Source organism: Thunnus thynnus, chromosome 21, assembly GCF_963924715.1.
Source record: "Thunnus thynnus chromosome 21, fThuThy2.1, whole genome shotgun sequence".
Classification (NCBI taxonomy): Eukaryota; Metazoa; Chordata; class Actinopteri; order Scombriformes; family Scombridae; genus Thunnus; species Thunnus thynnus.
Window position 1 is genome coordinate 2,353,935 of NC_089537.1, and position 13,323 is coordinate 2,367,257.

Below are 13,323 nucleotides of genomic sequence, written 5' to 3' on the forward strand. Positions count from 1 at the left end.
ACAGACTGAGGTGTTAAAAAATGTTAAATGTAAAACCTCAAAAACTCAAAGACTATAGCTGCTATTAAAAAGAAAAAAAACTGTAACACCCATTGCCTGCAGGTGGCGCAGGCTGTTGGTGTAAATCCCATCTGATTGATCAAATAGCTCCCCCTGGTGGAAGAACTGCAGCTTGCCAAATGTGAACGAGTGAGTTTGTGAATGAACCACAAGCCGGTTCCAAGAGGTGGTTTGAATATTCGCATACTGTGAAACAAACAGTCGTTTCACAATATGGATTTGTTCTGCAGTCTGATCAGAGAAATGAGGAAGGACTTCTGGAGGGGATTTTTTTTTTCCTCTGTCAGGGAACATGTGCCAGACATTCCCACGGAGAGAAGATGAAGCATGGGTCAGCTGCTGCTGAGGCCAGCAGCAGTGTCAGTTTACAAAGCACCATGAGCTATAAAACAGGAATTTATCACTGATACCGTACTTCTGCTCTGCTCCCTGTGTGCACACACACACAACACACCGATCTCTGCTTCATCCTGCCGTGAACAAGCTGTGAGAACACTTACTGTATATCATCATGTACATCAGATAAATATATGCTTAAACCTTTTCCTGAAGTCAGTTAATACAGAGAAAACTAATGTCTGTTGGTAGAGATGGTTCAGCACAGGAGAAGAAAACAGTCAAAAGTAACTTAAACAGTACAAACAGTATGAAACAAGTGTAAAAAAATTGAAGCAGTCCTTCCTCAAAAGTTGAATAAAGGTTTAGGATTTATGATATGGACACATTAAATTAATAGATTCTCATGACTTAGAAAAACTTAAGAAAACAAATCTTTATTCATATATTTGATTTACATAGAGTATTTTTTTAATCAAATGTACAGTTCCCAACATTTTATCCTCTTAATACTAACGAAGCTCAACAAAAACAAGACAAATCAAAGCTAAAACATTCAGAAAAATAAATTCCACAACCTCACAGTTGTGGAATTTGTGTGACAGTTCAACACACAAAAGAGTTAAAACATGTAAAGTATCCAGACAAAGAAAGAAAATCATTCAGTGAAGATAAAAGCAGTGTGAACAAGAGGAAAACTAAAAGTTCAGTCTGTCTCAAACACACACAAATGGATGGACTAAATTCTTCCGTCTGATGGAGAGTTGTGAAAATGCTTTTGATGTTCAGACCCAGTGACATTAACACACACACAGACACACACTAGCAGTCGTCCTCTCCGGTGAACTGCAGTAATGATGAGGACGTGCAGAGCAGCAGCTGGCCTATCAGTCTGGTCAGGCAGGTGAGGCAGCGCATCACTGACCTGACGGGGAGGAGGAGACACAAACTGTCAGTTCAGCTGCAGAGATGAAAGAAAAACACTAACTGTGCATTAAAAAAGGACCAAAGAGGAGAGTCTGTTGTCTACAAAGTCCTGCTACTCGCATACAAATCCATCAACAGTCATGTGCCTCCCTACATACAGGAACTGATCACACCACCAAACTTCCACCTGCATCCTCAGATTTGCCAGCAGCTTAGTACTCGGGGAACTGGAGATTGAAACTTCTGCTCTGCTGAACCACACTTGTTAAAACAGCCATCCTAACCAACTGAGATAGAAAATCTTAACTCTTGTTATTTTCTTTATGTTGTATGTTTTTAACACTGAAGCATGTAGCATGATGTAATATTGTTGTTTTAAATTGGCTTTTCTAGTCAGTCATATGTGCAAAATAGTTTGATGTGAGATATATTTACATAATTTTCACCTTCCTTAAAACATTTGGGCTGATCAATAATCCACACAAATTATAAACACATTGAAATCATAAATAAACAATTCAGTAATTCAGGTTATCTCAAATTTGAGAAGTTAAAAAGAAGTGAGGTTAACAGGCACTGCGAGCATCACGCACCTGAAACTCTAAAGTTGAGTGAATCGAATCGAGTTGCATTGTGGGTAATGTAGGTTGCTGCATCCATCATGAGTCTGACAATGTTATAGTGCAATGCTTAATTGGTTGAGTGCTACTAACACAAAAATCCCTGTTCCACCTCCAACTAGTCCAGAACGCAGCAGTTCAGCTTCTTACTGGTTTTAACAGACAACATCACATCACCCCGATCCTGGCTTCTCTCCATTGGCTCCTTGTTCGTTTTGGAATTGATTTTAAGATTTTACTGATCACTTTTAAAGCACGTCTGGGTCTGAAGCTCCAAGCTACATAACAGATATGTTGACCTCTGTACGAGCCAGCCTGTAGCCTTAGATCCTCAGGTGGGGCCTTCTGGCTGTTCCAAAGTCAAGGCTTAAATCTAAAAGGAGCTTTTTCCATCAGGACCATTTGGAACGACCTGCCTGAGCAGATAAGGCTGCAGAATCTCTGACGTCTTTTAAATCACCTCTTAAAACCCATTTTTACAGACTTGCTTTTATGTAATGTTGTCTTTAGATCATCTTTCTTTTAAACTTTTTATCATCTCTTTATTGTCTGTCTTTGCCTTTGGCCGCCATCTTTTTAAAGGTCAGATCTGTTATTGTCTTCTGTCTCATGTCTTTGCTTTGCATTGTACTGCTTTTGCTTTGTCTGTCAAAGCACTTTGTAAACTTTGTTTTCAAAAAGGTGCTATATAAATAAAGTTATTATTATTATTTAAACATCAATTTACACTCATAAAAGATAAGACAAGAGTCTGAGATGGTCTAAAATAGACACCAAACAAACCCTTCTGGTTTGACCTCCGGTGGCAGCCTCAAGACAAAAAATGTTTTATTTTTCAACCAACTAACTAACTAACTAACTAACTAACTAACTAACTAACTAACTAACTAACTAACTATCCATCCATCCATAGATAATGTGGAGCAGGGAAGGAAAGCTGTCTACATTTATATTTCTGTAATTGTTGACTTTTAAACTGTGTCCAACTCCACTAGTGCTACACACTGACTCTGTCCGTACTGTAATTATGTATAATCAGAAATCTCAGCATGCAGACCAAATAAAAAACTATTATCAGACTTGTTGGAGAGATTAGTTGAAGATATGTTGCAGGTCCTACAGGTGACCAGCAGAGGTCAGTAGAGGTCAACTCACTTGAGGATGTGTTTTATCCTGGTGCATCTGAAGTCATAGGAGAGCGTGTATATCTCATACAGGGTGGCTTTGATGGCGAAGCAGCACAGGAAATCTTTAGGGTGCAGTTTGTAGAGGTCAAAGGTCAGTTTAGCAATCCCATTCTTCTTTGGCTGACGGAAGCTCGGGAAGATCTGAAATGTACAGTAAACCAAACTTGAAGTTGTGCAGAAGCAGATCTGTTTTATCTGGACCGTCGTCCTTTCAACAGGGAGGTCAGAGGTCACGGTCAGCCACAGAACAGGGAGCCAATCAATCAATCTGAACGCTCAGTCTGAATTTACAGCCTCAGAATAAACTATGTGCAGTGTTTAGAAGATTAAGAGCGAAATACACGTTATGTAATTCTTGTTTTTTTTGACCTTATAAGAAATTTAGCTGGAAGTTTGACAGATTTTTTTAAACAAATCATGACCTTTCACTTTTTCCAGTTCTTCCAAAAGATGACAGCACTTTTATTTTATTTTTTTTTACTCCTAGTTTGAGGGGGGGGGGGGGGGGAACTCAGCGCTCCCTATTTATCATTTATAATCAGCATATAACAGTATAATGTAGTTATAAGCAGATGTAAGTGTTTATTAATGTATTAGTACATGACTATAACCGCTCTTGTGGACACCCATAAGTGTTTGCGGCTATATAAACAATGAATGAAAATAATAAGACACAGTTGTGATAATATAAAAATGTCTTAGGAAAAGTTATAACTGCTAATGAATACTATACATAAAACAAAACACTTGTTATAAACCATTTATAAATGTTTATATACTACTGATAAATGCTAAATGGGTTCATGTAGTTATTGTTATTGCAAAAGGACACTTCTGTCAGCAGGATCTCCTCAAGCCACAAGTAAAAAATGAAAATAAAGAAAAGTGCTGCCATCTTGTGGAAGAACTGGAGAAAGTAACAGTTCATGATTTGCTTTAACAAACAAACTGGCCGAGTTTTCAAAAAAGGCTGGGATTAAAAAATACTTATATTAGGAAATCCCTCTTTGTAAGCCCTTAAGGTACAATGTGTAAAATTTGGCCATAATTTTAGTTTAAAACATTCACAAATTAACAAAAATTATAAACAGAAGAAAAAACAGTTTTGACATTATGTCAAAGAGCTATATGATGTCTACTGAAATTAGCATGCTAACCAGCTAGCTCCAGCTCATCCTGTTTAACAATACCACTTTGTACTTCATCTCGATAGTGAATCACTGTAGTGTCCAGTCTGCCCTCAGTCCAGCATGAGAGGAAGTGGCGCTGCCCAGAGGCAACGGCAGCAATGGTGGAGCGAGGCTGAAAGCTGCTGCTGCAGCCGCTGGCTGGTGAGACAGTCGTTCATCTCAGCTGTGCTGCTCTTTGGTAATTTGACGCTGGCTCTGATGTCTCTGTAGCATTTTGATATCTTAACCATAGGACAGATTCACTGTAAACAGTAAGCTTTACACTACAGTGAGTAATAATGTTGTTGGGTGGTGATGTGTGCGTGTGGAAGGGGGGTGGAGGGGTGTTCTGCTGCCCCCTTTTGTTTGGATCAGGTGGCCAATTCTCACACATTGCACCCTTAATACCCTTCTATTTCCTATATAGTAGATTCAGTTTGCACAGATGAGAGCAAGAACATCAATTGTAGTCATTTTCCTCCTGAAATATGAACTTTGATACTTATAGGAAAACCACATGAGAAGCCTATTGACGTTTTGTCTCTGCCTGCACATCTCTTGTGATTGTATTAATATTTCCTTAAGTTTTTATCCAACTTTATAATTTTATTTTCTATTAGTTATCGTACAAATTAACAAACAACAAACCCTCAGACGGGGAGCACCAGCAACATGACACAAAACAATTAAATACAATAATTAAATGAGTAAATATTATTAGATTATTAGCTGCTGCAACATGTGGATTTCCCCTCCAGAGATCAATTAAGTCTAATCATATCTTTTCAGAAAAATCTCCTGAACTTCATCAATTATTGCAATCATTACAGTTTACCTCCTCTTCTCTCATCAGTTGATTCTCACCTTGTTCTGCGTCCACATCTCTCCTTTCTCCAGCACCATCAGCGGCGTGTTGTTGGGCAGAGACTGGAAGAACTCCTCCGAGTCCACCACAGTCCCGTCGTCCTCCAGGACCAGAGTCAGCAAGTGGCAGGACAGCATGAACACCCTCGCAGCCTGAGGCACAAAAAACAGTCTCTGAAGTTGCAGCACAGTCAGGACCCAGGAATCTTTCTGACAAGTTCATAAACAGTTTCTATGATAATAATATCATAGTGGAACAGCTCCCTCCCCTCTTCACCTGCTCCAGCAGCTCGTCCAGAGAGGACGCTGCCAGACCCCGCCGCCGCCTGCGGCTGTGGGTGCAGACCTTAAAGCAGCGCAGCTGAGCTGAGGGCAGGATGTGCCGAGAGATGGTGGTCTGGACTGTTGATACTGACCTGCCACAAAACATGAGGAGTCAGTCTTAAAACAACAGTCGGGAGCCCAAATAATCAGTGAAACATGTTTTTCTTGCTGTAATCATTCCTCCTGTTCATACTGACCATTAGAAGATCCCCTCACAATGCACTTACAATGGAAGTGATGGGGGACAAACTCCACAGTCCTCCTTCTGTGCAAAAATGTATTTAAAAGTTTATCTGAAGCTAATATGAAGCTTCAGCGTCCAAATGAGTCAAATCAAGTAGATATCTTTCAACGTTACAGTCTTTTTAGTGCCAAAGTTCCTCTTTTTGTTACTATACTTCCACCTGCAGCTCAACAGGGAAACACTGTCCGAGGAAACACAAAGAGGGAATTTGATGCTAAAAAGACTGTAAATGTGTCAGATATCCACCTGATATGACTAACTCAGACTGCTGAAGCTGAATAGAAGCTTCACACAGACTTTTAAATGCATTTTATGCAATCCATGTTGTACCATTTGGAGGGAATCTTCTAATAGCCAGTATGAACAGCAGGAATGATTATAGCAAGAAAAAAAAACATTTGTCAGTGTTCATCTGGGCAGCTGAGTGTTTTAAGACATTTGAAAACATTTTAGTAGGATCAATGAATTGATTGAATATTCTGAGTTGAGCAGGGATGCAGTTTCTAATCCAGTATTTGTTTATTTTTTCCTAAACATCTAGTTCATTTAGGTGGAAATAATCAGCATTAAAAATACTAACATCTTTTAAACAAAGTGTTTTTAGGGTTTTGAAAAGATCTAGGGTTAATCTAAGCTTGTACAGAGCAAGTACATAAACACACTGACATTTTTGTCTGTCTTTTTCGATATATTTGACAGTTCAAAACAGTTCAACCATGTTAACTTAATGAAATCATCATCATCAGTTGTAGAAATCCAAGATGACATCAAATACCTTTAAAGTATCGCAGAACAGAGTACTGATAGCTTTTTAATAATATCTTTTAATACTCTGCATATATTACCAGGTATGATTTTAGTGTTCATATAGTTTTTGTGTGTAAAATCGCTGCAGTGAACACATGACTGTCACTGGAGATACCGCGGTGGCTGCCACACACACACTCTGCCTTCTCCAGTCACCACCAGTACATCTTCACCATCTGCACTCATATATGGACTGTGGAAATTAGAGAAAGACCTGTATGCTGGATTTTGGAGTAAATATAAATGAATACAGTGTTTTAGATATTGAGTGTATGGTCTCATCAGTCATGTATGTGTCTATATACAGTAGATATATAAACACGAGGCAGTGAGCTTTAGTGCCTCCATTAGTCCATATATACCCTGCCAGTGTGCAGCAACGCACTTCTTGGCGTCTCACAAACTTTCTTCTGTTTTTAATACTACAGGAACAACATGATCAATATTCATGAAGGCTTTTGCATTGACCATTTATGGTTAATTGTCTGAGTGTAGAGGTGGGATATGAGGTCCACGTGTGCACATTTTCAAGTTGATTGTGATTTACAAAAAAGGAAAAATACGTGCTTTCGCGCGGATTATAAATCTGATTATTTTGTTTTATAAATGAGACCTCTCGACAGACTGCAGCGCGTTTAACTCACATGCACCTTCAGTTACAAAAAGAAAACCTTTACGCGCAGCTGGTGTCATGGACTCATTGCGACAAATCAATATTATTAAATTATTACGAAGAATTAAATTAATATTCAGCTTTAAGACAAACAAAAACTAAACTAAAATTCATTAGAAGTTTTTCGTACCGACCTCACCAGAGTCTCCGGCAGCAGAGTTTTGGCGTATTTCACTCCTGACTGGATGGAGAGCGGCGCCATTGCGATGCCAATCAATCAATCAGTCAGTCAGTTAACTGAAGGATAGATTAGAAATAATCCTTTTAACGGGCAGCCGGTCTGAGTCAGGCTGCAGAGACCTGTTCGTTGCAGTTTGGACCCGGATCACCTGTTTCTGCTTAATGAGAAATGTTTATGAACCAACTGAACTTTATTAACACTGACGGCCTGTGATTGGTCACTGAGCAGGCCACAGAACCAATAGGATGACAGCAGCAAAACCCAGAAACCTGCCTCGACTGCCTTCTAAAATACTTTATTCACAAAAAAAGTGAATAATTCAAATTGACAAATACAACAAAACAACATAATCAAACAGGAAAATACAGAAAAAGAAAAGGGTGTGTACATGAGACAGTGTAGTTTCTTTGTTACATATTTTGTTAAACTTAAGACATTTCAAGGATCTAAAACACATTTTTACATATTTTATTTTCTAAATTACATTTAGAAAAAACATCAAAATAACAATAATGAGTAGAGAGGTAGTGGGGGGATCTCTTTTTCTATAGCATGATAAAACATAAATAATTAAGTTTACACTGATAGGCACAGTCACCAAAATATAGTCTAAAGTCAAGTGTGTGATTTCTCTTTATTTTCATTAATCATTGATGTTTATGCCACAATATTACATAAACTGACTAGAAAATTATATTTGTATAGCATCTTATATTCACAATTGTAGTTCAATGTGTTTAACATCAGCATACAAGCAATTAATTAATACGATTAAATCATTTTAAAACAAAGATTACAGAGAAAAAAAGTCTCTCATCTATAAGTCTGAGACTTTTCTCATTCATTTATCCATGCAAAGATAATGCTATTGGTAATATTTAAGTGTTGTTTTAGAATCCGTTGTTATGTATATTTATCTAAAGAGTTGTAACCACAGCTGTCAGATAAATATTGTGGTTTGAAAAGTACAATATTTCCCTCTGAAATGTTGTGGAGTGGAAGTACAACATAGAAAAAAAATGGAAATACTCAAGTAGAAGTAGCTGAATATTGCACTTGAGTGTTTAATTTGTTGTTATATGAATTAAAGTGAGTAAAAAGAACAGGATTTCCCTATAAAGTGTTTAATTTCACCGTGGCTGTTCAGGTCCAGGCTGCAAACTGTGATCAAATCTGCAAACTGACTCTGGTCCAGACATTTAAGCAGCTTACAGAGAATATTCTATTGTTTCAGACTAAATGAGCTTGTAGATTAGAGAGAACATTTTAATTTGGTGAGCAAATAATAAGCAAGCCTTTATTTGTAGAATCCTGTAGAAAATGAACTTACACACAAGTAAAGGTCAGCCAGAGAAGCTGGATTTGTTTGATCCCTCTCCTACACACATAATACCTTCAACATGTTGGCTATTTTGTTCTTTTTTATAGGCCTGCAGTTTCCAGTGGTGGAAATTATAAGCACATTTACTCAAGTACTCTACTTAAGTACAATTTTGAGTGACTTTATTTGAGTAATTCCATGTGATGCTACTTTATACTTCCACTCCGCTACATTTCAGAGGGAAATATTGTCCTTTCTACTCCACTACCTTTATTTGACAGCTTAATTTCCTACATCACCTAAGGCTATGATGGTGATATTTTTCATCAGACAGAGTAAAATCAAAGAACATTGTATGATGGTGTGTCTCCACCGGCTTTTCCATAGATTAAATGTTATAAATCTGAAGAAAATACTCATGCTCAGTAAACAAATAATTAGATTCTAAGTCAAACCTTATGATAAGAAATGAAAAGGTAAAACTATTTCATTTTTTAAAAATGTATCTTATAATTTAGACATGTAATGTTTATTATACAGTGTGTCAAGGGTCAGCAATTATGTTCAACCATGGGCCAGTTTTTTTTTCAGCACTTCCCTTAAACTAGAACAAATCATTGAGGGCTGGCCCTCATTTACAGTGATGTCGAATATAGCTTAAAATTATTTTAAAAATGATCAAAGATACAAAATAAAGGAAAACAATCTATCAAAACAAATATTTAAGTACAGATAAGAAAAGATACAAGATATGAAAACAAATCAATTAAAACAGGTACAAACAGAAGTTGAGTGGTTTCTGATCATAGATTTAAATAGGTTACTAAAGTATTAATTTTTAGGGTGCTCCAACCAGAAGGTGGCGGTAAGAAGAAGCAGAAGAGGACGTTGAGGCTGGCTGATGTTTCCGTCGGACCTTTGACACAGACGGACCAAACAAACGCTCTGACGCGCCAAACAAGAGGAGCTGAAACTGATATTTACTATATTTACTGTCACAAGTAAAAATGAAGTTTCGAGGGAAAATCGTGGATATCGCCTGTCTCAACCATTTCACCCGTAAGTCGCTTTAGTTTTTTATACATCGAGGAAACCGAGAAACTTTTACTGACGGACGCTGCTAATGTTGTTTCCATCTGATGCTACTTCATACTTCCACTGAGTGGAAATCCTGTGTATCAGAACTTTGTTTTTTCTTCTTTCTTCTCCCATTAATCATCTCACGACCCCTCACATTTATCTGCTGACCCTTTGGAGGGGCCTCACCCCTAGGTTGGGAACCACTGGACTAAACTAGCTAACTGTATATAAAGTAGTGTAAACTAGCTCCACCTCCAGCAGCTACAACAGTAACATGCTGCTCTAACACTGATGCTTCACTATTAATAATCTAATGATGTCATATATAATAATATATCAGTCAGAGGGACCAAACCACTACTTTTACTGCAATACTTTAACTACATCAAGCTCATAATACTTATGTACTTTTACTGCAATACTTTAACTATATCAAGCTCATAATACTTATGTACTTTTACTGCAATACTTTAACTACATCAAGCTCATAATACTTATGTACTTTTACTACAATACTTTAACTACATCAAGCTCATAATACTTATGTACTTTTACTGTAGTAGGATTTCTCATGCAGTATTTTTACATTGCTGTATTGGTACTTATGTAAATTATTGGAATACTTCTTCCAAAATTCTCTGGTTTCAGCTTCTCAAATGTGAATATTTTCTTGCTTCTTTAGTTCTCTATGACAGTAAACTGAATATATTTGTGTTGTGGACAAAACAAGACATTTGAGGACGTTATCTTGGGCTTTGGGAAACACTGATCCACATTTTTTACCTTTTTCTGACATTTTATGGACCAAACAACTAATTGGTTAATCGAGAAAACAGTTTTTTTACAGCTTTAAGTTAAGTCTCTGTCACTGTGGTTAATAACTTTGCTCTTCCTCGTCCTCTCCAGGAGTCATCACCACCATCTCAAAGCTGACAAAGATGTGTGTCCTGAGACTGACTCCTGACAACCTGTTCTTCGTTCTGTCTGGTAAAGTGGCCAACGGAGGGGTCAGCATGTGGTGTGAACTGTCACAGGTAACAGCGGCACATTTTGTAGTTCAGCCTCAATGTTTCACCTGTTTGGAAATAAAACACAGTCAAAGGTTGCAGACCGAACAGAGATTAGGATGGAGTTTGGAATGAGAAGAGATGAATTAACAGAGAAATGGTGACATGGAGGCAATAGATTAGATCTTAAAGCATAACACTGTCTGTGCTTTTTTGAATATACCAACCAATCAGTAATTTGTTTTCCTCCCTGCAGGCTAACTTCTTCGATGAATACCAGATGGAGGGCGTGTCCTCCGAGGCCAATGAGATTTGTCTGGAGGTGACTCCAGAGAACTTGTCCAGAGCCCTGAAGACGGTCCAGAGCGCCAAGGCCGTCAAAGTTAAACTGACCAAGAAGCACTGCCCCTGCCTCACCATCGCCGCTGAGCTGGTGAGACTGTAAAAATCACTTTAAAACTAGAAAATACCGCCTTGCAGTTGTACGCCTCCACCAACTAGTCAAATTGCAGTTTACTTCCTGTCCGTCCAGACTCGTACAATATTTGTAGTGAAGACTCTGAAGGAATTTAATAAAAGGTATTAAGTGTGTTTTCCTTGTATATGTTCACGTTTGGCTGCTAAAGCTGATTCTGATAGAACACAAAGTTGTAGTCATGACAGTAGACAAAGCTTCAGGTACGGATGTTGCTGCAAAGAAGCTACATATTCTAAAATGTGGATGCTTCTCACACATTTTCAACCCGGCAGCACAGAAGATCCAAACAATCACCACAGTTTCAAAGTCAGAACCAAGATTAGTGTCACCAGTTCAAGTGTCTGACCAAATATGAAATATGGTCACAATCTCCCCTTCTGTTCCTGAGTTATTGTGTTGAATAACGGCCAAAAAAGTGTTTTTGCAGAACATTATGATGTCACAGTGAAGTTGACCTTTTGACCTTTCATCATTTTATCCTATTAGACATTTGTGTGAAATTTTTCATAATTAGCCTATGAATTCTTGAGTTATGGCCAAAAACGTGTTTTGTGAGGTCACAGTGATCCTGACCTTTGACCACCAAATTATAATCAGTTCATCCTTTAGTCCAAGTGGACATTTGTGGCCTCCAGGCGTTCACAAGAAGGGGACAGACGGACAACCTGAAAACATAATACCTTCATCCACAGCTGTTGTCTGCATGGAGGCATAAAAACTCTGCCACACTAAAAAAGATACTTGGAGGAATCAGAAAGATGTTTTCTTGCTAGACAGTTTGTCACCACATGAGGGAAACAATGACGTCAATTTATGTTTTAGGATAATGTGAGGGCCATTTTTCATTGTTTTATTGACTAAATGATTAATCAATCAATTGGATTGTCAATAACAAAAATATAACACTATCATTATTCAATTCACTATAATGTAAGACCAAAATAAGCTGCAAATTTGCACATTTGAGAACCTATAACTATTAAATGTTTTGTGTTTTCACTTGAAAAACAACTTAAAATGATTAATCGATACCAGAACAGTTCAATCAATGAATTGACTTATAATTGCAGCTCATTCTGAAAAGCTAAAAACTCACAATTTATTGAAGTAAAGACCTTAAAATTTACCCACTTGTCAGAAATGATGAAGCCAAAATCTAAACAGACACAGAAACTTAACTAAAGATCAGGTTTGGGAACTTCTGTACTACTGTTAGACTAATGTTAAAGGGGAACTTCACGGAGTACAGCTCAGTCTGGGTAAACAGTTGCATAATGTCTGAGAAACTTAACCGAGTGATGTCCTCTCTCCCTCTGTCCTGTCCAGCCCACCCTGTCCAGCATCAGCCGAGTCGTCACTCATGATGTCCCAGTTGACGTCATCCCCCGGAGACTCTGGCACGAGTTCAAAGAACCAGACATGCCAGACTTTGATGTAAGTGACACTGCTACGAGGTGCAATACATGCCCAAAAAACTGTGGAGATGTTATACACATAAAGCTTCTAAAGGGAAATACATTCAGAGGATAGTATTCCTCTGAAATATGAAGGTGGATTTAAAAATTTCAGTCTCCAACAAGCGCTGTGTTTGGCTATAAAGAGTGAATGTCGGAATACAAAAAAGATGTTTTGTGATTTGTCTTTCCTCGCAGGTCAGTATCTACCTGCCTCCTCTGAAGACCATGAAGAACGTTGTGGACAGAATGAAAAACCTCTCCAACTTCCTAGTAACTTCACATTCCTTAAAATAAATCCAAACTCCAAATAAATCTGCCACTAAAAACTTTTAGCTACTTCTAGCAAAACTTGTTAAAACAAACCAGAATTATACTTTAAAATTGGTCCAGAAAGTTCAAATCTCATATTTGGCCTTTTGAAACCTGCAACATGTTGGCTGGTTTGTCAGTTAATTTAAAGTTTTGGTTTGTTAGAGGTAAAATTCAAGTTTTTGTGTGTTTGTGTCTCAGGTAATAGAGGCCAACCTGAATGGAGAGATGAACCTGAAGATTGAGACAGATCTGGTTTCTGTCACCACTCACTTCAAA

General features: G+C 37.9%; 2 protein-coding genes across 2 annotated transcripts; one reads left to right on the forward strand and one right to left on the reverse strand.

Annotated features, from left to right (window-relative positions):
• Window positions 1-817: 817 nt before the first annotated feature.
• Window positions 818-7,559, reverse strand: cidea (cell death inducing DFFA like effector a). Its single transcript, XM_067578046.1, has 5 exons — window positions 7,346-7,559; window positions 5,441-5,579; window positions 5,164-5,316; window positions 3,099-3,271; window positions 818-1,321 (listed from the first exon to the last, which is right to left on the reverse strand). Exons 1-5 carry the CDS (start codon window positions 7,411-7,413, stop codon window positions 1,219-1,221), a joined length of 636 nt encoding a protein of 211 aa, XP_067434147.1. The 5' UTR covers window positions 7,414-7,559; the 3' UTR covers window positions 818-1,218.
• Window positions 7,560-9,610: 2,051 nt separating this feature from the next.
• On the forward strand, window positions 9,611-13,320 carry hus1 (HUS1 checkpoint clamp component; the record flags this gene model as incomplete). Its single annotated transcript, XM_067578862.1, has 6 exons — window positions 9,611-9,772; window positions 10,700-10,827; window positions 11,057-11,233; window positions 12,605-12,712; window positions 12,931-13,005; window positions 13,246-13,320. Coding segments are annotated over exons 1-6 (615 nt in total), but the record flags the coding sequence as incomplete, so codon positions are not given.
• Window positions 13,321-13,323: the final 3 nt, after the last annotated feature.